General features: G+C 40.2%; 1 protein-coding gene across 1 annotated transcript; it reads right to left on the minus strand.

Moving 5' to 3' along the window:
• Positions 1 to 11,632: 11,632 nt before the first annotated feature.
• On the minus strand, positions 11,633 to 12,130 carry UCN3 (urocortin 3). Its single transcript, XM_077167884.1, has one exon. The coding sequence runs from the start codon at positions 12,128 to 12,130 to the stop codon at positions 11,633 to 11,635; it is 498 nt and encodes a 165-aa protein (XP_077023999.1).
• Positions 12,131 to 23,554: the final 11,424 nt, after the last annotated feature.

Consider the following 23,554-nt stretch of genomic DNA (forward strand, 5'->3'; position numbering starts at 1 on the left):
CATAATCCTTCCAGAATTCAATACATTTTTTTTCCTCCTCAATGAAGCCATCCTAACTCAGGTCATCACATCTTTCCCCTTAACCACTGTACTGTCTAAATGCTCTACTGCCTTTGTTTTTTCCTTCTGACTACTACTCCATGACTAAACATTCTCAGATATAGCTTGAATCATTTTACTCTCTGTTCTCCCTGTATCTTTAATGCTTGTCAATATTGCTGGGTGGCATTTTTTTCTTCCAGACAAAATATAGTTTATTGATTAAAGAAAAAGTCAGTTCATTAGAAGAGGAGGAGGAGGAGGAAGAAGGAGGAGTAGCAACAATTCAATTGGGGGGAAATATCTGCCTGCTGCATTTGGCCCAGAGGACCAGCAGTTTGCTACTTCTGATATATGGTAAGAAGGCTTTTATCATATTCTACCTGATTATTCTTGTGTAATCCCAGGAGATGTCTTTTAGCTTGATATATTAATTTTTTTTAACTTTTTAAATTTTCTAATATATATGCAAAGCAAAGAAAGAGAAAAGCAATAGTTTTCAAAGCACTCTTCAACAAGTATTTACAGGACAGATCCCAGAGTTTGTCATGGGATACCATACCATCATCTCAGATTTTTCCTTCTAGCTGCTTCAGAATATTGGAGGCTAGAGGAATAAATATTTTTTTATCATCACAATCAACTTTTTTTCTTTTTGTGAAAAATAACATATGTACAAAAAAGCAATAAATTTCAAAGCACAGCACAACAATTAGTTGTAGAACAGATTTCAGAGTTCGGTGTGGGTTACAATTCCACAATTTTAGCTTTTTACTTCTAGCTCCTTTGAAATACTGGAGATTACTTCTAGCTCCTTTAAAATACTAGAATCTAAAAGAAATATCAATATAATGATTATTAACAAATTATACTTGTTTGTTAAGCTCTACCTTCTCTGTATAACTCCACCATCACCTTTAATCTTTCTTCCACTCTTTCGGGATATCTGGGCTATGCCCATTCTAACTTTTTCACGTTGGAAGGGGCTGTCAATAATATGGGGTAGGGAGAGGGAACTAGCTGATGTTCTGGAAAGGCTGGGCCCACTTGGGTGGCATCTTTTTGGCTAAATTGTTTCTATGGAGATGTAACCTACCCAACTGTGGATGGGACTTTTTGATTAGGTGGTTTCCATGGAGATGTCTCCACCTATTCAAGGTGGGGTTGCTAATTGGAGTCTTTTAAGGGGGACATTTTTGAAAAAGCTTTTAGTACCCATACAACTAAAGACCTTTGGAGAAGCAGAAGAAAAATGCCCCCGTGAAAGCTGTTTGAAGAAGCTGGGAGAGAAAGCTAGCAGACTTCCAAGCTGAAAGAGCTGTTTTGGACCCATCGGCCTTTCCTGAATCAAGTTATCTTTCTCTGGATTCCTTAGTTTGGACATTTTCATGGCTTTAGAACTGTAAACTTGCAACTTAATAGATTCCCTTTTTAAAAGCCATTACGATTCTGATATATTGCATTCTGGAAGCTTTAACAAATTAAAACACTCCCTTATTCAAAGCTGAAAACATTTTCACTGCCTTAAACATGAGGTCTGAACTCTTGTGCATGAAATTCAGAGGCTGCCCCAGCCAGTGGCAACTTAAATTTCCAATCCCGTCTTCCTCTGTTCTTTTATTCATTAACTCAAACTAGACCATTTGTCTCTCATGCGTATGCCTTTCCTCATTCTCACCCCTTTCTCTCTTCTCTCCCTCTGTGACCATGTGAGTTAAGCCCCACTTCAAAGCCCAGTTCAAATGTCACTTGCTCCATGAAGCCTCTTGGTCCATGTCATCCGTTTGCTCCCACCCCAGGGGTTGTAGGTAACTGAGAGGCATTATGAAATCTCTCGTTGATGAAACTTTTTTTTTCCATTTTCTTAACCTACACAATGGTTTGGAGTTTAATTAGACTTTCACAAAGTCTTGTCTTTAATAGACATGTGTTCTTTCTCTCTTCAGACACTGGAGGGCACTATTGAAATGCTTAAATAACCAGGCTTGATTACTGATGTGAGATTTCGATATTCTGGAGCACATTGTGTGCACCTGTGCATTTGCGCATGTCAAAACAAGCAAACACATATTGGGAATGTTTGTGTTTCTTTCCTGTAATTTTTTTTTAATTAATAAAAAAAAGAAAACAAGCAAACAAAAAAACCGAAACACCATCTAGGGGTTTTCTTTTCTTTTTAAAAATGTATAGTTAATCTATTAAAATTAAGATAAAATCATAATGATTTCTTATGCTTTTAATTCAGCTTACAAATTTATTTTAAGTCTAGCAAATATAAATATTCTCTTTTAAAGGTAATATACATTTTTTTTGGTCCTCTTTAACAGTCTTAGATAAACTCTCAAATATTTTAGGTTGCATTTATAAATTTGATAGACTCCATTTTCTTTTAGGTCTTTCATTGCCTGAAAGTTCTTCCCAAATATCGTAATTCTTTGAAAATCTAATAAATTAAACTCTAAATATGGTGATTATGGGTTATAGGTATTCCAAAACTGTCTATAAACTGGTAAGATGTTTACTTTAGCTCACAAGTGTAAATTATTTACTTAGTTTACATATTTTAAAACTGTAGGATGGGCAACAGTGGCTCAGTGGCAGAGTTCTCATCTGCCATGCCGCCAGAGACCAGGGTTCAATTCCTGGAGACTGCCCATGCCAGAAAAAAAAAATTGTAATTACAAGGCTGATATTGTTCTATTAGGCCAAATACTGTTAACTGTTATAAATATCATACTTTAAATATCAAGCATGTACAAATTTCTTATGACAAGAACTTCAATACATCTTTATTTGATTTACTTGTTTAATTATTTATTGAGCACTTAGCACATGCTAGTCACTGGGGATACAACATTGAACAAAAAATACAAAAATCTCTGACCTCATGGAGTCCATATCATAATTGGGCTGAGGCGGGATCTGGAGACAAACAACAAACATAATAAATAAGTACGTTATATTGCATGTTAAAAGGCAATAGGAGATATTTTGGAAAAATAATTGAACAAGTCAGGTGGATAAGGAACTACAGTTTTAAGTAAGGTGATTAGTAGAGACCGCAATGAGAATGAAGACTTTGATGAAGATAAAGGAAATGAGAAAAGCAAATGTGGATCTCTGGAATTAAAACAAACCATCTCATTTGCTGGCAAAAGGAACCAGCAAAGGAGACATGGAAGGCATTGCCATGGAGGAAGGAGGAGAGCAGAGTGGAAAAAATACATAAAGTAAGGAAGTAGTGGTCCATTGTATCAAATGCTGCTTATAGGTCAAGTAGGATGAGGGCTGAGAGTTGACTACTGAATTTAGCCTCATAAGGGTCATGGCTGTCTGTGAAGAGGGTTGTTTCGGTGGAACGATGAGCCCATGGAACGATGTGTTACCTAACACAGATCTACTGAAAAGCGGTAGAAAAATGAGCATAGAGACATCGTTCAAAGAGTTTTGCTCCCAAGGGGAGAAGAACAAAGGGTTTTTATCTGGAAGAGGAAGTAGCATAAGGTTTCTTTGTTTTGTTTTTCAGTATGGGAGAAGTAAGAATGAAATTTGTTTGCTGATGTGAATGATTCAGTAGAGAGGGTAAAGTTGATGATGTGAGAGTAAAAAAGAAAGGTTGCTGGATCTGTGTTCTTTAGTAGGTGAGGGGGATGGGAACGTAAACCATGACAGAGGTGCTGTCCTTACATAGGAGCATGGATAGTTCACCAACCTTAATAGGAAGGAAGGAAGAGTTCATGAGTCCACAGGCTGTTAGGTAGATGGCTGTGGGTGGGATTTTTGTGAAATTTTGCTTCTGAAGCATTAAATTTTCTTAGTAAAACAGGAAGCAGGGGCATCAACTGAGATTGGATGGGGAGGATATTTTAGAAAATTGAGGCGAGAAGAAAATGAGTGAAAGTCTAGGATAGTTGAAGTCTGAATAGTATGGAAATGTTCTATCAGTACTGGACAGTATAAAGAGCCCACCTGAAGAGTCTTGTGATTTTAAAGTGAGAGCGATCAGTACATGCAGTGTGTGTGTGCATGTGTGTGTGTGTGTGTATGTGTGTTACCTCTTGGGATTAAATATACTATTCTTTAAGAAAAGAACTTGTCATCTCATAGGTTTGGGTTAACTTCCCAAGATCATTTTTTTTTTGTCATTGTTCTGTTTGCCATCTCAGCTTGCTGAGGCTCCTTAGTGGTGTTGACCAGACTGTGACTAGTTCTTTATCTGCAGCTCTAATGGGACGTGCTGCACTCAACAATAGTCTATAATAGGAACTTCAGTAATTAAAGAACACGATGGTCCAATAGCCCACTCTTAGATTTGAGTCTTGTTATTATCTAATTTTCAAATCAGATTAGTATCTGTGATTCTTAATCGTAGCTATCTGCATGATTTGATTAGATTTCAGATTTCTTTGGCTCTTAATAGATGAAAGTGTCTTTCTTTTGAGTTTAACACTCAACACCCTTAAACTTGGGTCCCACCCATTTCTTGGATTTACATAAAGCATCTTATTGAATTCTGGGTGTCATTTCTACTTTCCCCCAATTATTTGGTTACAGCTTCCTATATAATTCTGTCAGAAACAGGCAGCTTCTTTTGCTGTTAGTACTTGTTTTCAGGATTCTTTCTTAGATAGAACATCTAGAGATCATCCCATCTGTCCACTTGTCTTGTCCCCTTAGGAGAGGTTCACTAGACAATTGATCCTTGTTTTTAAAAGGGGACTTACACTAATTTTCTTTTTTTGAGGAGCTTAAACCAGCACAAAGAATCTGATGGAGAATGTCTTTAGAATTTTCACTCACACCAAATCATTTTATCTACTGAAAAGACCATTTCAAAATTTTATATTGTTTTTCTTATGAACCTCATATACCTTTTATTCATTCCTTATTTTTATTACATTTTTTTTTTTTTTTTTTACAAATTCTTCTCCTGGCTGTGATGAATTGCTGCTTAAGTGTTCTTATTGGCCCTAAGAATCTTAGTGATTCTTGATAAGGGAAGCTCACCACCTCCTTTGGTATCACTTAACCAGTATCTCTCTACCGACACTGCTAAAGCATTATTATAATTAAAAAAAAATTAGTTTTGCTTTAGAGGAAGGTCCTCAATGCAAACAGTCTCAGTCCCTCAAAAACTATTCTGAGCCCATTAACCTTTATAAGGTAAATTAACCTCTTTCTATTTTTTAACTTAAAAATGTATATTTATTACACACTCACATGTCAATTCAACTTCGCTCTGTTAGCCTTTCCTTTTTGAGTGTTCTCTCCTAGACAGTCTCCTAACAAGTCATATATTACAGTTGAGGGCATAATAACAGGTATGGTTCTCTGGTAAACTCCTAAAACAGAATCAAATAGCCCTTATACTCAGAGAAACTGTGCTGGAGACCTTTGTGCATTGCTACTTTTATCAGCAACTTCCTCTGCAAAATGTAGTGATATATAATGATAACACATAAGCAACCCTGTGGAGGTCTTTAATGATATGGGGCATATATGACAATTAGCAGAGACTAACCTAGTCTACTTGGGGACACAGATGCTGGGTAATTGGCCAGGCTTGCTTACCAGAGAAGTAACTTATTCGTGTACATCTGCCTTGCAGAGTAATTCAAAATTGTGCCCTGACAAAATGACAAATTATAATGCCCCTTGGACTCATGAAAAATCTCAGTCACTAAGTTCCTACTGTGTCACTCAATGATTATCATAAGCTTGTCATATTTTAATAAAATACTCCTTGGCCATAGCTCCTTGCTGTGAAGTTGGATTGTTAGAATCTAGTGTCTGGCAAGGCTAGTTCTTCTCTGTGTTTTTTATCCTTCCCTGACTGACAAGGCAGGAGGCCCAGAAGTTTCATCCTTTTAGGACAGTAAGACTTGACATCAGTTCTTCCTTTTTGCCCCACCAAAAGTGATGGTGACCCTTGGATCTGACTACTGCTGGTTTCCACACGTTATGGATATCATTATGAACACATGGTTAGAAGAGCGTGATTTGCACTCAAATCCTCCTCTCAGGGTCTGATTCCAGACAGCAGATGGCTGGGCTTGCCTAATGGTAGCGATCTAGTGGGAAACATGCTTTCTTAACTGCTGCTGGTGTGCTACAGCTTTTGCAAGCTCTCTCTAGTTCATGCACCATGTGATTATGCTGCCGTAAATCATCTGTATGGCTCTGAAAGCATATTAAATACCAACTCACCTGCTGGAGACATACTAATCATAACCCTGGATGTTTGTGTGGTGCTTTGCTAGCTGCTTTCACATTCATAGGTCATTTGAGCTGTGGTTAAATTGTATCCCTTTCCGCCAAAGCTATGTTGAAGTCCTAATTCCAAGTACCTGTGAATATGACCTTATTTGGAAATAGGGTCTTTGCAGATGCTCTCAAGTTAAGGTGAGATCTAATTGGATTAGGGTGGGCCCTAGTGCAGTGACTGGTATCCGTATAGAGAAAGGAGAAGGAGATTTGGATACAGAGACACATAAGCCATGTGAAGATGGAGCGGAGATGGGAGTTTTGCTGCCAACAAGTCAAAGAATGGAAAGGATTGTCAGCAGCCACCACAGACAAAAGGAAGAATTCTTCCCTAGAGCATCTGGAGGGAGCGTGGTCCTGCCAACACCTTGATTTCAGGCTTTCAGTTTCCAGAACTGTGGCAATACATCTCTGTTGTTTTAAGGCTCCCAGTTTGTGGCACTTTAAGACAGCTCTAGGGAATTAAGGTAGGGTGTCTGGTATTTTTATGTCCATTTTACAAATGAAGAGTCAGGACTGCTTGGAGGAATTTGTGGCCAGACAGATCTGAGTTTGAATTCTGATGCTGTCACTTAAAATCTGGGAGATTTTGGACACATTCTCTAACTTCTCTTGCTCTCAATTTCTCCATCTTCAACATGGAAAAAGTAAGAGCTACCCTGAAATGCACTTATGGGAATTAAATGAAATAATGTTTATAAAAAGCACCTAGCAGAGTTCCTGGACACCAGTATTCAGGGAAGCTAAAGGATTTGCTCATAAACTCGTGATAAATAGACGTGGATTCAGATATAAGCATTCTGAATTGCAGCCTAGGATTCTTTCTGCTCTATCATGTGGTTTTCCCATTGCATCTTGCTTCATTTTTTGAGCTTGACCTTTTTAGGAAATGGGAGTTTTTAAAAAACATTTCAATTTTGACAATTTTCTAATTTCAATTCTAACTTCTTCTAATAATGCCTTCCAGAAGCAGGATTGCTAGGTTGATGGAAAAATGAATTGTTAATTTTCCCTCTTTCTCTTTGTATTATTTAAATTACCCTTAGTGGTACTCTTCAATTCTGTGCCCTCCTCCAGACCTCCCTCTCCTGTCTTGTTTTTTTCAGCTGGCAGTTCTCCTTTTAGTATTTCTTGTAGGGCTGGTCTCTTGTTGGCAAATTCTTTAAGGACTTATTTGTCTGTGAAAACTTTACTCTCTCTCTCAATTTTGTAGGACAATTTGACTGGGTACAGAATTCTCGGCTGCAATTCTTTCTCTCTCAGGATCTTGAATATATCATACCACTGCCTTCTTGCCTCCAGGGTACCAGTCTTATTTGATTTCCCTTGTATGTAGTAGACTGTTTTTCTCTTTGCCACTTTCAGGATTTTCTACTTCTCTTCAACATTTGACAGACTGATTCATATATGCCTTGGGGAAGACCTATTTGGATTTATTCTGTTTGGAGTTTTTTTGGCTTCTTTGACTTGTATATTTATGTCCTTCATGAGGGTTGGGAAGTTTTCCCCCATTATATCTTCAACTACTCTTCCTAACCCTTTACTCCTCTCTTCTCTTTCTGGGACACCAATGATTCTTATATTTGTGTGCTTTGTTTTGTCTATCATTCCCTTGAGTTTCCATTCAGTTTTTTCCACCTTTTTTGCCATTTGCTGTTTTGAGTCTTCGAAAATCCTGTTCTCTATATCACTTATTCTTTCTTCTGTCTCTTCAGATCTGGTGTTGTGTGCCTCTACTATGTTTTTTTTTCATATGGGCAGGTACTGGTAATAGAACCCAGGGTCTCTGGCATGGCAGGCGAGAACTCCACCTGCTGAGCCACTGTGGCCCACCCTTTAGCATGTTTTTTATTTGGTCAACAGAGTCTTTAATCTCTGTGATATCTGCTATTTTTCTATTTATTCTTTCAAATTCCTCTTTATGCTCTTCTACTGGCTTCTTGGTCTCCTTTATGTAATTTGCCATCCCACTTATTTTATTAAGTAGAGTTGTCTGAACATCTTTAATTAGTTGTTCCAACGTCTGTGTCTCCTCTGGTGTTTCAGTTTGGTCATTAGGCAGGGTTATATCTGTCTACATTGCGATATGCTTAGTGATCTTCTGCTGTCTTCGTGGCATATAAATATCTTTGTTGATTTACTTTGGGAATTGATTTCTTTCAATAGTCTAAGACCTTATGTTTGCAGGATGGTTGTACAGCAGGGATCAGGGCACAGGGTGGAGCACTCAGTATGGTGATTTGCTTCAGGGCAGGTTTGGGCACAGGTTGGGGATGTTACGCTGATGCTTCTGAACGTGGGCACCCAGCGGCCTGGGAGGATGTAGCTTTGCTCCGGTCTGGAGGGGTGTAACCCTGGTGTGTGCTGGTCTAAGGCACAGGGCCCTTTGTGCACATGTGTAGAGCTGTGGCAGCAGGTCAGCATTATGCCTTCATGGGTTGGGGGCAGATGTGATCTGGCTCTGCAGGTTGGCACTTTCTCAGACCTGGGAAGTGAGGCTGAGGACTGTGTGCATGTGCAACTCTAGGATTGCCGTAAAGTGTGGTTTCCAGAGCTGAATGACATGACTGGGGTCCGTGTGCATGTGTGGGCCTAGGAGTGCTGTAAAGGGATGCGCAGAGCTCAGGGAGGGCAGGGTGAGGCTATGCGACAGTATGGGGGGAGGCAGGGGTAGCCTAGATATGGAGGTTAGTGTCTACAGCCTTTATGTGCTAGCAATAGCCTGCAGGGAACAGGGAGGGGGAGGTAGTGCTCAGGAGGAGTGCAGGAGAGGTAGGTTGGGCCGGTATGTGCATTGGAGGCTGGTGGGGTGGGGGTGCCTGGGGAATGGAAGTGGGTGATGGGGTTCAGGTACGTGGGGTGTGGAGTGAGTCACTGCTTAAGAGGCTGTGCTGGTGAAGGTAGCGCACATAAGGAACACGGCCTGGCTTATTTCCTAGCCCCTGACTCCTGTCCGTGCACTCCTGCAGGCTCTGCGCTTCCACGCCAGGCTCCAGCTTTCTGCCTCTCAGTTCCTTGGCCTCTATAACCAGGGCTGCCGCATGTGGTGCAGAAGTCTCTCCCAGGTCAGTCTCCCTCTTGAATTGCCACCTCAATCGCCCTCCTGTCCCTTCTCTAACTTTTCTGTGGAGCAGGGCTAATCTCGAGCTATTTTAGTCGGCCATCTTCCTGAATTTGTAATTTTGATAAATATTGCCAGATTGTCTCTCTAGGGTTTATGCTCCCACCAGCCAGCAATGGAGGAAGGAAGCTATTAACACCAACCAATGAAGTATATAATCAAACTTATGGAATTCTGACAATCTGAGAGGTGAGAAATTGTATAACAGTGCAGTTTTAATTTGTTTTCTTTTATTAGGAATGAAGTTGACCATCTTTTCATGTATTTCAGGATCATTTGTATTTGTGTGTGATCTGTCTATTCATGTCCTTTGCTTATTTTTTTCATGAGTTTTTCCTTTTCTTCTAAATTTTTAGTACCTCTATATATTTGACCAAGGAGTCATTTGTCTTTGATATGAATGGCATATATTTTCTCAAATCTGCCATTAGTCTTTTTTTCTTTTTGTATGCTGTATGGAGGGGGTCACATTTCATTCTTTTTCTTTTTCCTTGTGACTATCCTGTTATTGCAGCACCATTTGTTGAATTTCTGTTTGTTTTTTCTTTCTTTCTTTGCTTGTTTGTTTGTTTTGGGAAGTGCATGGGTCCGGAACCAACCCTGGGTCTCCTGCATGGAAGACCCTTGCACCCTGCCATTAGTCTGTTAACTTTGTGTCTGGTAGTAGTGATGGTAGTTGTTGGTTTGTCTGCTTTGTTAACTTTACCCTGCAGAAGTTCATTTTATTTATTTGTTTATTAACTTATCACCATGCAGAAAGTAGTGGGACCAAGGACCAAGGATCATCTTCTGAAAATCTGGCTGTCAGGCATTGCCATCAGGAAGCCATAAGAGTTCCTGCTAATGTCCATTTTTAATGGAATTTTGCTTATATTAATCTCTGGAGTCCATGTATATATATATACATATATACATATATTTTTTTTTTTACACAAATTGCTATCTCTTTTCAGTTCATCACTTACATACTCCCTGGTAGTGTTTGCTATTTTGGTTTTGTCTATTCACTTAGACTGTCAATTCATGTAGAGCAGAGGTCTTACCTTATACCTCTCATATCTCCATTAGGACCCAGCACAGTGTTGGGCAGTCTTTGTGGTTGCAGTGAGAACTTCTTAAAGAATTAATGGCCCCATGCCCTAGGGAGCCATGCAAGTGTTTGGCAAGCCTGAGGAGGGTAATGTAAAGCTATTAGGTGACAATTTAAAGCTCAGGTGGCAATTCTGAAACTGATCCCAGGTTAGGTCACTTGGATGGAATCAGGACATGGAAGTGTCTCCAGATCTAGTAACAGCTAACACAGTACTGCCGCTCAACATCTCTTAACCTCTGATCTCTCCTTTACTCCTTCCAAGCCCTTCAAGAACCATTTCCCCTCTTGGGAGCTGATTCATCACTAACCTCCCTAATTACCCTTCCCTTTTCCAAACTCAGAGTTTTGAATGCAACTGGCAGTACAGAAAACTCACTCTCTCCTTTTGTATCATTCAACCCAGTATCTCTCTACTAACAGCTAAATTTTTATTTATTTTTAAATTTCAGTTGGCTTTAGAGGAAGGTCCTCAGTGCAGACATAGTCACAGTCCTTCATAAAGTATTCTGACTCTTAGGAAGTCTACCAACCTTCATAAGATAGATTAACTTCTTTTTATTTTGTAGTTTTCAAAAAGTGTACTTATTGTACAATAATGGAGTTAATTGAACTGAAATAAGCCAGGAGTTCAAGAAGCCATTGGTTTTAATGGGGGGGGGAGGTAGGGAAGGGGTTTGGTGGCAAGGTGAAGACAGATGCATCTCCTCACCTCCTGTCTTCGCAGGAGGTGGTGTATAGAAAGCGGAGGAGCTTTGATTGCTCTCCTCTTAGGCAACGGGTCAACGGGGAGAAGCTTGGAGAGAAGAAATATGAGATTTTTGCTTCTTGTCATGGGGAAGGAGAAAGGAGACACAGAATCTGGGAAGAGCCATTAACTATGTTGTTTTCTTTAAAGGTTGAATAATACTGCACTTCTGGGTATATTTACAGAGAGAAAGGAAAAATGGGTTGGAGGCAAGAGGGGTTCAGTAATAAATAGCCTGTAAACCTGGACTGATCCCCAAAATACAAAGCAGTTGGATGGGAAAGCACTTGGTCTCCCCTCATCCTTTGCCCTTGACCTCTGTCCTTGACTTCTGACCTTGGTGCATTGCCCTCCTGCTTTGCCTCCACTTCTATTTCTTCCGCCCAATCTGTGCCATCAGGTGGGCATTGGCAGCTGCCTTGGCTTGCAAGTTCTTGGCCTTGGCAATGTTGAAGAGGATGTTCATGATGTTTGTGGGGACGTCGAGGGACAGGGTGAACTTGGTGCGCTGGTCGTTCTTGGCCTTGTCCTGGTACAGCTTCCCCCTGAGCTGTGCTTGGGACAGGTATTTGTACCTGGTGCTTCCAGCCCTGCCTCCACCACCAGAGCTAGGAAAAGTCCTTTTCTCTTTGTCCTCTTCTTCCTCCTCTTCCTTCTCTCCTGAAGACGGGTCTTGGTTGGGCAGATAGTGGAAGCTTCGCTTGCTCAGAGGGGTTGCATCCTCCAGTTGACTCTTTTTCGCCTCAGACAGGGCTGTGTTGATGCAGCTGAAGACAGACTCGGCTTTGTAGAACTTACGGGAGAGGCCTGCCCTTGGGGTCCCTAGGAGCAGGAGCAGTAGCAACAGGAAGTGGGCTGGCAGCAGCATCTCTCCCTGTAGTAGAAAATAAGGATAGGGGAGAGGTATAAGAGAGGTTCAGAGGTCCAATGGACATGGAATAAAATCCAATGGAGTGTTGCTGATGTTCTATCATAGTGGGTCCTAAAGTGTGGTCCTCAAATCAGTAGTATCAGCATCACCTGGAAACTTGTTAGGAATGCAAACCATTCTCGGACCTTGCCCTAGAATTAGTAAATCAAAAACTCTAGGTCCCAGCAATCTGTGGTTTGACAGACCTCCAGGTGGTTCTACTGAACACTAAAGTTTGAGGGCAATTACTCTACTACCATCTTAATTTTAATTTTTTACTAAGTTTTACTTAATTCAGCATTGCAGATAGACACTGGCCCAAAGTGAATAACAAATATGCCAAGTAAGTGGCTAGCAGCCTAACTTGGTGTATTTTTGCAGCCAAGCAAATTTTTACTTCTCTTTCCATGAACAAGCCTGGTTCAATACGTGCCTATTGCTTAAAGGCCTCATAGTTGGTGATCTAGTGAATGTTCCTGAGTTAAATCTTCAATACTAGTCCTGTGCTAGCTCTGCTAGCTATCACAGCTTCTCTTAAGAACAATCAGGTCTTTTAACTTCATTGATTTGACTACAGAAGTTTGAAGCCAAAACCATTTGGTCTCCATGTGAGACTTTCGGTATCTCACAGAAAATCTATATCCTCCAGTCATGGGACCTCAGTCCTAAAATTATTGTTTATCTCTAAAAATATGTGTGTGCCCTTGGTTATTAGACTGAATGACAGTGATTGATCACAGTGAATGATCAATCCAGGGTGCTGCTGGCCAGGATCATGCTTTTTGGGAATGGCTTGATGCCTTCCTCTTTTGCCTGTTCATTGGTATTTCCAAATGCAGGGTGGTTCAGGCAATTGTCTCCAGGGCAAGGAGGAAAAACTGTGACATATGGAACAATCATAGTCTATAGTGACCATTTGAATCTGTTTTTCTATTTTTAAAAGGAAAAGAAAGATAAGGGAAAAAAGAATGCCTTAATGAGTCTGAAATAGGTGCCGATGAAAATGTCCAGATCACAGGCCCTCCTGTAACTTGAGCTGTTGAGGCTTTAAAGGTCAGATATTTGAGCCAAACCTTCCATCAGTGAATGGTTGTTGGCCCATTGATCAATAGGATTAGACAAGGACCTTGAATTGCTTTTCCCAGCAATGGAGAGAGGCTGCTATTGAGCCACTCATGTCCTCTGCCCAGTCTCCTCTGCACACGGTTGTTTGAGAAGGTAATGGCAATGAGGTAGTCCCTTTGGAAAACTGTGGAATGGCAGAATTTACCTCCTGTGCCTAGGATTGGCCCAACCCCAATTCCCTTTGCCTGCCTGGTGAACTCACTCTCTCCAGCTCTAAAGTAAGGACTTGAAGCTCATTTGCTTCACTGGCATTCTTCATCATACATGAGAAAAGAAACGTGAGGTCAAACATGTCTGGGATTTTGTCTTAATTCTTCCTTGAGTTAGCACGGCCAGCTGTTCTTATCCTCGGACTTGCTGACACCCTGACATTTTTTTCTCAAGCAGCATTGTCTTAATAAAATGTCCTCTGGACTATCTTATAAGATGCAAGTAGTAAAAGGGTAGGCCATTCATATTCTGGGTGCTTTATCTAAACCTGGAGTTTATTTTATTATCTAAGACATACCTGGCTTCCATAAAAGGAAGCTAAGTGGATATGATTAACTATGACATTTGAGGAAATTATTTTTTTATATAGTTTTGAATAACTAAGAAAAATTGGATAAATCAATATAAGGATTCCTCTGAACAGTTAGCTGTAATAAAACATTTAAATGTCTCCTGTAGTGATAAGAAAGGTAGTGGCAGGAAGGGGATCGGCAATCAGAGACCTGATTCTAGGCTGAGCTCTGCAGCTTATTGGCAATGTGACCTTAGGCAGGTCATTTCCTGTAAAATGAATAGAAACTCCCTTACCAAATTTCTTTATGCTGTGAATAGATGGAGATTAGAATTCATCCCTTAAAAATAGCAATGAGAACCACAAAAAAACTGAGCTAGTTCTCTAGTGGAAGGTGATGTAAATCATTGCTTTTTTACTTACCCTGGAGACACACACACATATGCACACGTACCATGTACACATGTATTTGCTTGACAAATGATCTGTAGAAATCTTTTGCTTTCCTAGGCATTACATTGCAGCTACTGTCTTTTCCTTATTTTATTTGTTGGTTCATTTGTTTTGCATTATAAAAATTTGGAGCTTAGTTTGTCCAACAATTAGTGAAAAAAAATACATGATTTTTGCTTTAAATAATCCACAGTTTTAAAATAGCTGCATTTGGGCATGTAACATGGTGCACTGAAAACAACATAGACTATGGAGTTAGATAGACATAGGTCCAAATTCCATGCTTGTCTGAATTTGTCTGAATGCCTTGGGCAGGTTACTTAACTGCTCTGAATTTCTATGTCCTCATCTGATAAATGGTGATAATAATAGCTGCCTCGCAAGGGTTATTGTGAAAGATGAATGTGTACAAGCTCTTGGTATAACCAGGCACTTAATTAAAGCTGGTTCACCTTTATTTATATATGAATAATCTACAGGTCCTTTAGGATAAGATTTGATTTATTCACAGCCTTTACAGAAGTGCATTTACTATACATAAGCCAGGTAATATGATCTAGTAATTTGATCCTGCAGACGAATATCCTTGTTAAATTGTATTTCTGGCTTGTATTTCTTGGTTATGTACCACCCTTGTCAACCCAACGTAAGCAGACTCTTTTTGCCATTACTTTAAACTAAGTAGTTCTCAAACTTTAGAATGCTTTATAATCACAGGGAGGGTTTGTTCAAACAGATTACAGGGCCCCATCCCAAGAGTTTTCCTTCCTTCCTTCCTTCCTTCCTTCCTTCCTTCCTTCCTTCCTTCCTTCCTCCCTCCCTCCCTTCCTTCCTTCCCTCCTTCTTCCCTCCGCCATTCCCTCCCTCCCTTTCTCATTCTCCTCCCCACTTTCTTCTTATTGTGGTAACATATATATTTAACATATACATAATATAATATTTGCCATTTTAATCATTTTAAAGTACACAATTAAGTGGTATTACTTTTACAATATTGTGCTACCATCACCAGCTTCCATTTTTCATCACTCCAAACAGAAAATCTGTACCCATTAAGCAATAATTCTCCATTTCTCCTACCCCTAATCCCTGGTTACCTATAATTTACTGTCTCTATGAATTTGCTTATTCTGCCTCTGTGAATTTGCTTATATTTCATATAAGTGGAATTATACGACAGTTGTCCTTTTGTATCTGGCTTATTTTACTTAGTGTAATGTTTTCAAGGCCCATCCATATTGTAGCATGCATCAGAACTTCATTCCTTTTTATGGCTGAACACATCCCAAGAGTTTCTGAATCATAGGTTTGGTGGGGGGCCTGATAATTTGCATCTCTAATGAATTCCTTAGTGATGCTAAAGCTGCTGTTCCAGAGACTGTCAATCGAGAAACACCAATCTAAGCATCCCAGTCCATATGTCAAAGTTCCTGGAGAACATTTTTCAGGGGGTGTTTTTACTGCCTCTATGGAAAAATAGATTTATTCTTTCTTTAAATATTGTGCTCAATAACTAGACTTACAACTCTATCATTTTATGAAGATCCAGTTAGTTATTTCTGGATAATTATAGCATGAGTCCTGATTTTCCCTTCTTTGTACCTTGAAGACATCTTAAGGCTTGGGAGCAATTTTTAATGGCTTGTTAACCTTGGAAGGATTCAAACAACCAAAATACAATTCACAAGAGAAAGGGTTAACCCTGGTGGAAAAGTTGTAGGAAAAACTTCCCTCTCTGTGCCCCTCTATTCCTCTTGTTCCTTTCACAGATCTGCCTCTCAATCCTATCCCTCCCACTAACAAGCTCTGTGGCTTAGTCATGTCCCCCAAATGCTCGGAGTCTCAGTGCTTCTTTCTATGAGAGTAAGTTCAGCGTCTCTTTGCTCTGATTCCTTTTCTTTTCTACCTGTGAAAGCAACACGCCCCTCTACAAAAGGGACCAGAAGAATTAAATGATTTCTCTGTCTCTTCCTAATGAAGAAAAGCTCAGGTTCTAAGTGAAAGTTAAAATGGATCCAGTCTTGGCACTGTCTTCCTACTCTCCACATTGTTGATTTGCATATGGCTCACCCTCCCTCCCCTAGCTTTGCCTCCTCCCTAAATGTTGCAGCTTAACCCACAGGCACAGAAAAGAACGTTCCCCAGCCCACCTGCCTCTAATCCCTGCCCAGGATAGTTTTTTGCAACTACCTGGAATTTTACACAGTAATTGCAAATATCTCAAGAATACATTCTGTTTCCAGGTCAGTCTTGGGACTCTATCTCTGCTCACCTGGCTGTTCTTCTGATGTGAATTTTCTTGCCTCTATATTCTTAACCTCTTAAAGACTTGGAGTACTTTGAGTATGTATTTCTTTGGCATCTCCATCTATGTTACAATATACCAAAGCTTTTCCTACCCAGAAATTGTCCTGGGTCATTTTGGCTGTGGGCTGAGCTACTTGGGGTGATTGGGAAAGGCTGAAGTGGTCAATCCTGCGTTATACTATGAAGTTCAAGAAATATTTGATAACTAAACTGAAGAATCCATAGAAATTCAGATTAGTATGCAGACATGCTTTTCCTTGGCACTTAATTAAATGATTTTTTTTTTCCAAGGCAAAGCAACTTCTTTTAAAGTCTCTTTTTACATATATGCTCTCTCTGTATATGTATATTATTATTTAACGCAGGGAAATAATCCTTTATGAGGCTTTTGTTTTTTGCTTTTAAGTCCTATGTATATATTGGCATCTCTTGAGAATTTCTGAAACAGCCTTGTATAAATAACTTCTTACAGTTTTCCTGGGATACATTTCAGAAAGTCTTCCTTTGCTAAGGGCAACCCTCTGGATATGCCCCTCTGCAAATGCTCGGGGTCTGCTCTGAGTTGTGAAAGTAATCCTCTGGGGATGGGGAAGAGAGATCCTTTTAAACTCTGTATTTACCTTTTAGCATGTTTTCTGGTCAACTTGTAAAGACTGTGCCTTTAAAAAAATTGTTATTTTCTTATTTTAAAATCCCAGAACTTGCAGCAGAGAAGAAACTGTGTTTGTGGAGGGGATACTATTGGTGTCTAAATTACTTGTAAAAAGTATCTGGGAACAAATGTTCTGTATGTGGCTGTGACCGTAGCAGTTTTCTCTTTCTGCAAACCCTCTCAGCTCTAGCATGGGGCATGGCTGTCAGGTTAATGAATGGTGTTCCCTTAATCTCAGCACTAATGAAAAATTATAAAGCAAATGAAACTGTAATGAATAGTACATGATCTAGAAGCCCCATGTAAGTTCTAGATTGCCTAAAATATAAGGATTCTTTGTGGTCCTAGATATTTTCACCATCAAAGTGAGTGGCTGTGGAGGGAAGGGAGTTGTAAAGAGGAAAGGTTTAGATCTCTTTCTGGAATTTTTCCTTTTAGAATTTATTTAGAGATAGAATTTTCTGGGTAAAAGAAAAGAAACCTTCCACAAAGAAAAGACAGTCTTTACTCCCCACCTAGAGTCTAAATCTTAAGCAAGCCTCTTTCTTTCGCTACATTTTTTTGGACCTAAAAGGGTAAAAGCCATAACCCTTAGTGAAACAACAATTTAGATTTTCCTTCTAATGGCTATGATAATAAGCCATCATCCTATGTGCCATCCCAGGAAAGCTCTGCATCTATATTTTTCTCCTTCTGGTACCTGAAACTCAATAATTCCTCTGGATTACTATAGAAGTACTTTTCTAGGGGGGGTTTTAAAGATATACAGTCACTTCTCAGAGCTATGTGAGACCCAAGCCCTAAAATGTGAAGAAATGAGGGTGGAATCTGGTGAGCCTAAAGTTCAGAGGACCCACCAGAAAAAAAAGTTCTGGAAGGAAAAAAGAGCATGGGGCAGTAAGACCAGAAGGCAAAAGTGGCAGATTCCACAGTAGCCAGCCCCACTTTTCAGGGCCAAGGAAGGCAAACCCATTCCCCATTTTGTCCAGTTTGTCTGCAAACACTAGAAAGTTGAACTACAAAATGAAGAACTTATAAAACACTTTATAAAATAGTGGCTGCAGAATCTAGGGAACCTTTAAACATTTAAAAAAAGATAATATAATAATAAGCTGTTTTGTTTTTAAGACTCATGGAAGTGATTAAGTGTGACATCTCTATACTTATTACACTTAGACCCTCTAAGGATTCACCCTAAAGGCTAATAGTTAACCCTAAAAACTGTTTTTTTTTTTTGTATGTTTTATGCCCGGGATCACAGTTATTCATTTTCCATGTGAGTATCACGTCATTTTAACACCATTTATTGAATTTTTGTTTGTTTGTTTGCTTGCTTGTTAGTTTTTGGTGAAGTGCATGAGCCAGAATCGAACTCAGGTCTCCCTCATGGCAGACGAGAATTCTACCACTGAACTACCCTTGCACCCCCCTCTAAAAACTTTTTAGATAGCATTTTTATAGGAAAGCCACTTCCCTTGCAGAGCAAGGAACAGCCAGGAGAAAATGGATATTTTATAAATAACTCTGGTTATTTGCAGTACCCATATACATTTTCTTATTTAATCCGTCATCAGAGGTTTTTTTATTTTCCCCCTAGATAGCTAAGCTTAAATGAAAGATTGCAAACAGGATTTCTCAGAAAACTCAGACACTTCTTAGACAGCAAGCACCCATCTTTTTATCGCCCTTTCCCTACCCCAAGTAGTACTTAGTCCATCAATGCAGATACCTTTTCCCTCTATCCCCTCAACTCACCTCCTCTAATGCCCCCAGTGTATCCAGGTGGACAGGGTTCTGGGCTTTGGAAGCAGAGGACCTGTGTTCAAAAAGTCCCTCAGTCCCATATTTGCCTTAAATGAGACACTTAAGTTCTCTGTTTCAGCTGCCTTATCAGTAAAATGGAGATATTACCTGCTTCACAGGTGTGTCAGGAGAATGACAGGAGATGACATAGGTGGCAGATCCTGGCACTTGACAGGCAATCAATGCCAGTATCCTCCCTGCTGTAGCTTCTCACCTCCACCTCCCACCCCTCCGCCCGGCTCATTCCCTGGTTTGTAGACTATCACCAAGGGCTGTTTTTCTTGTTCACAATTGAACTCTGTTTAGATATATCAATTTGTAAGTTCACATTCTGCCCCTGGATTTATTACCCTTTGTGAAGCAGGTCTTTCTATACCAACAAAGAAAGGATCATTTTACCCCATAAGAAATCTTCTCCATAGTCTCTTGGGGCCGGTTTCTCCTTATATAAAGCACAGATCGTGGCGCTTAGCACGGCGTTTGTTCCCTTGGGCTCGCACCCAGGGGCGCTTGCAACCTGTCCAGAAATGCATCCTCCATAAATCAGACCCCAACCCAATTCTTACCTATAAGTGCACTTCCCTGGGAGGAGAAATGCTCAGTGAGGCAGGCAGCAGCTTCAGGACCTGGGCGCTGGTTCCAGGAGCATCACCCTGAACTTGTGTCTCCGCTGGGGTCTCTGGCTCCTTCTTTTATTGTATTGCTCGTAAGTGGGCTGTGATAGTTTCTCTCTATGGAAACTGCTCCACTCCCTTGTGTGTGTATATAAAAGTGACAGATCACAGGGTGGATCGTAATTCCAGACGTGGTGTCTTCACCGGGATGTGATTTCATTGAAAATATAGCTAGATCTAGTTGTCCACGTTATGAGATGGCAGGCGTTTTGTATCCTCAACCCCTCCTATCCTCCCATGACCTCCCACTTCCCCCTCCTGCCCTAGCAACTTGCTTCATTGATTAAACACACACACACACACGCACACACACACACATTGGTAAACTGGGAAGCAGTTTCTTGGAAGAGTTTTATTACTGATCTTACTTCTTACTGATATCAGCCTTGCTTATGTCCTCCTCTACCCGACCTTCCTTTTGGAAACTTGTAGCCATGGCCTGCTTTGAAAGTAGAGAAGGTGTTTTTAAGTTTGTCCATCTTGTAAATCTTGTGGATTCTGATGCCACAGTGCTGTCTCTGGCTATTCATGTAGCTTCTTGTGTCTGTTCTAATCAAAGGGCATGAAAGGCACACGTACAACACATGTTCCCATGCCTCCAGCTTCTAAGGTGAAACCGCTTGAGCTTTTACTCATTTATTCATCTATTCATTCAATATCTATTGAGCACTTACTGGGCACTGGGTAATTGCCAGGGCCCCCAGGAATTCAAAGATAAGTAGGTTGGTTGTGGTCCCTCTCCTTATTGGACACTCACAGTTTAGAAAGACATTTAGAAACAGAACCAAGTTTCAGTGTGGCAAACGCCATTGAATAGAAGGGGGCACCCTTATCCTGAGGACTCAAGACAGGTGACAAGTATACCAGGAAGCAGAAGAGATTTCAGAGAGAAAGGACAGTCTGGCCTGGAGATGGCCAAGGAAGAGAGGGATTGGTAGGAAGATGGATTGGGAGATGGGAAGGAAGGGTAAGTTAGGAGGCTGGGCTCAGACTGAGAATTGTTTTGAATGCCAGGCTGTTTGGATTTTATTTAACATGTAATGGGGAGATAGAGGAGAGAGGAAGAAACTGAGGCAGGACATCACACAGGTACTTGGTGATAGAGTAAGTGTGGAAGTCTAAGTCTCCCTTGAGTTCTTTCAACATCCACCTTTAACCTTGGACTTAACTGATAGTGAACAGGTCATGCAAGAGTAGCCAGTTCTTTCCAGGCCTTCAGGTGAGACCACAATTACCCATCATAGACAGTTATACCACTTTATTCCAATTCCTCTAGTTGAGGAGGTAAGTAGACTTCTGAAGTTGTCAAACTCTTAAATACTGTGGGTATTTTGTGGAGGAAATGGAAAACCATTGTTGAGAATGACTCCAAAGCCCTAGGAGAGTTTTAGCATTTTTCATGGAGATATGAAATTGGACCTCATTCCAGTTCCTTCTTCCAGTGCTGTCTGGGCTGAGCATCTCTTGAGATTAGAGGCAATATGGCTTCCAATTTAGAACTGGGAGATCTAGGATAATCCAGATTGACTAGGTCACTTGTTCATTCATGTATTTTGTTCTTGGGAGAGGAATTTTTGACCTTTGTATTTTCATTTCAAAGAATTAGGCAACAATGGATTTTCTGTAGTTTGAGGGATAGATAGTTGGTATTAGTCAGGGTTCTCTAGAGAAACAGAACCAATAGGCGATATCTGTAAATACAAGATTTATAAAGGTGTCTCACACAACTGTAGGGATGGAAGAGTCCAAAATCTGTAGGACATGCTGTGAAGCTGGCAGCTCCTGTGGAGGGTCTGGATGAACTCCGCAGGAGAGGCGCACTGACAGTGAAAAAGTCTCTCTTCTCCCTTAAAAGTCTTCAACTGATTGAATTATCCTATTGGTGGGAGACAGCTTTAGTCAGGGAGACAGCTTTAGTTGATTGCAGATGTAAACAGCCACAAATGCAATCAACTGACTGATGATTGAATATACCAGTGTTCCAGTTCATCAACCAGCCATGCAATATCCTTGCAGCAAAGGTTAGGCCAGTGCTTGCCTGACCAGACAACTGGGCATCATTACTTGGCCAAGTTGACATCAGAACTTAACCTTTACAGTTGGAAACCTGAGTTCAATTCTCTTTCTGCCAGTTATGATTTCTGGAGTGCCAGGCGAGTATTGTGGGCATACCAAACTTTGGTACTCCTTGAGCAAGGTCTTTCATCTTGATGCTATTGATGTTGTTTTTACTGGGTAAATTCCTTCTTGTGGGAGGCTGTCCTGTGCATGGGAGGATGCTTAGCTGCATCCCTGGCCTCTATCCACTAGATAAGCCACTTGTACCAGCTTCCCATCCCTCCCTCTAGCCCCCTCCTCCAAAGTCATGACAACCAAAAATGTCTCCAGACATTGACAAATATTCCTTGGGAAAAATTTCTCCCAATGGAGAACTGGCTTAGGATATGGACTTAAGAAAGAGGCAATAGACAGTGGCTTCTTCCTTTCTTATGGCTCTGTCAGGCTTCCTAAAAAACCTCCAGTGATGCCAGAGCTCCACTGAGACTTGAGACTAAAACATCTATGTGTCAGTAGCTGTCCTCTGAGTCCATCACCCTCCCTCCAGACAGAGACCGGCTCACCAGTTGCCACATTCTGGGTTGGCCCATGGATTCCAGTAGCTCTCCGGACATCAACAGGAGCGTGGGGAAGAGTTCCACTGGCAATGCCTCATAGACCTCATAACTTTGCAGACCTCAATATGCCTTTCTTGGAGATTAAGACCTCAAAAGACAATATATTTGCTTTACAAATTGAAAACTGCTTCTGGCTGCATTATATGGAGGACTGAAGAGAGTCTTGGACAGCAAGAGGATAATGAGTGAGCAAAAATCCCTGGGGTACCATTCTCAGTAAACAGTGATTTCCCTCCCTACCCATCACTGAAATATAAATGCCGCATCCTGCTATTCTTGCTCCTTTCTCTTGCTTGAGTGAGCAACATTCAGCATGGGAATGTTGTCTAGGGAAGTAGGTACTCTGTCGAGAGTGTGTATGTGGGGAAAGGGTGGGAAGGAAAAGCTGCTCACCTTCACATACGAGTAGAAATGATTTGCGTTTATAAAGCTCATTTCTCCAGTGTGCTCAAAGCGCTTATATAATAATTCTCTACTTTTCTCAATATCAGAGCTAGGCAGTAAGAGAAAAAGGAATCAGGGAAGTGTAATATAATTTTGCTTTTTTTTTTGTCTCATTCTATCATTTTCTGAGTGAATGTTAAAATCTATAATAATTTTGGAGGTGCCTTATCTCCCTTTAATTTTGTTAACTCTTTCTTCATGTATTTAGGGGTTCTGTTATTAGGTCCATACACTTTTATAATTGCTTTGTCCTCCTTATAAAGTGACCCTTTTGTCATCATAAAATGTTCCCCTTATGTTTGGTATTACTATTTCTCTTGAAGTTTGTTTTGTGATATTGCTCTAGCCATTTCAGCCTTCTTATGTTCACTGTTTGCATGGATTGCGTTTTATATCTATTTACTTTCAATCTATCTGTGTCTATATGTTTCAGTCTATCTGTGTATGTTTCTCATAGACAGCATATAGTTGGGTCTTACTTTTTAATCTATTCTGCTAATCTCTGCTATTAAAATGGGAGCTGTTTAATCTATTAATATTTAACCTAATTATTTATATAGATAATTGAAGTCTACCAATTTATCGTTTGTTTTCTGTTTGTCTTCTCTGGGTTTTTGCTTTTCTGTTCCTCTTTTTGGACAATTTGAATTTTTTTTTAGAATTCTATTTTAATTTTCTTATTGTACCTCATTACATTATTTTTTTAGAGATTGCTCTATGGATTATTTTGTAAATATTTAGCTTTTC

Source organism: Tamandua tetradactyla, chromosome 7, assembly GCF_023851605.1.
Source record: "Tamandua tetradactyla isolate mTamTet1 chromosome 7, mTamTet1.pri, whole genome shotgun sequence".
Taxonomy (NCBI): domain Eukaryota; kingdom Metazoa; phylum Chordata; class Mammalia; order Pilosa; family Myrmecophagidae; genus Tamandua; species Tamandua tetradactyla.

Excerpts from the sequence above, each read along its gene's own strand:
- UCN3 (XM_077167884.1), bottom strand. The coding sequence starts at position 12,130 with ATGCTGCTGCCAGCCCACTTCCTGTTGCTACTGCTCCTGCTCCTAGGG.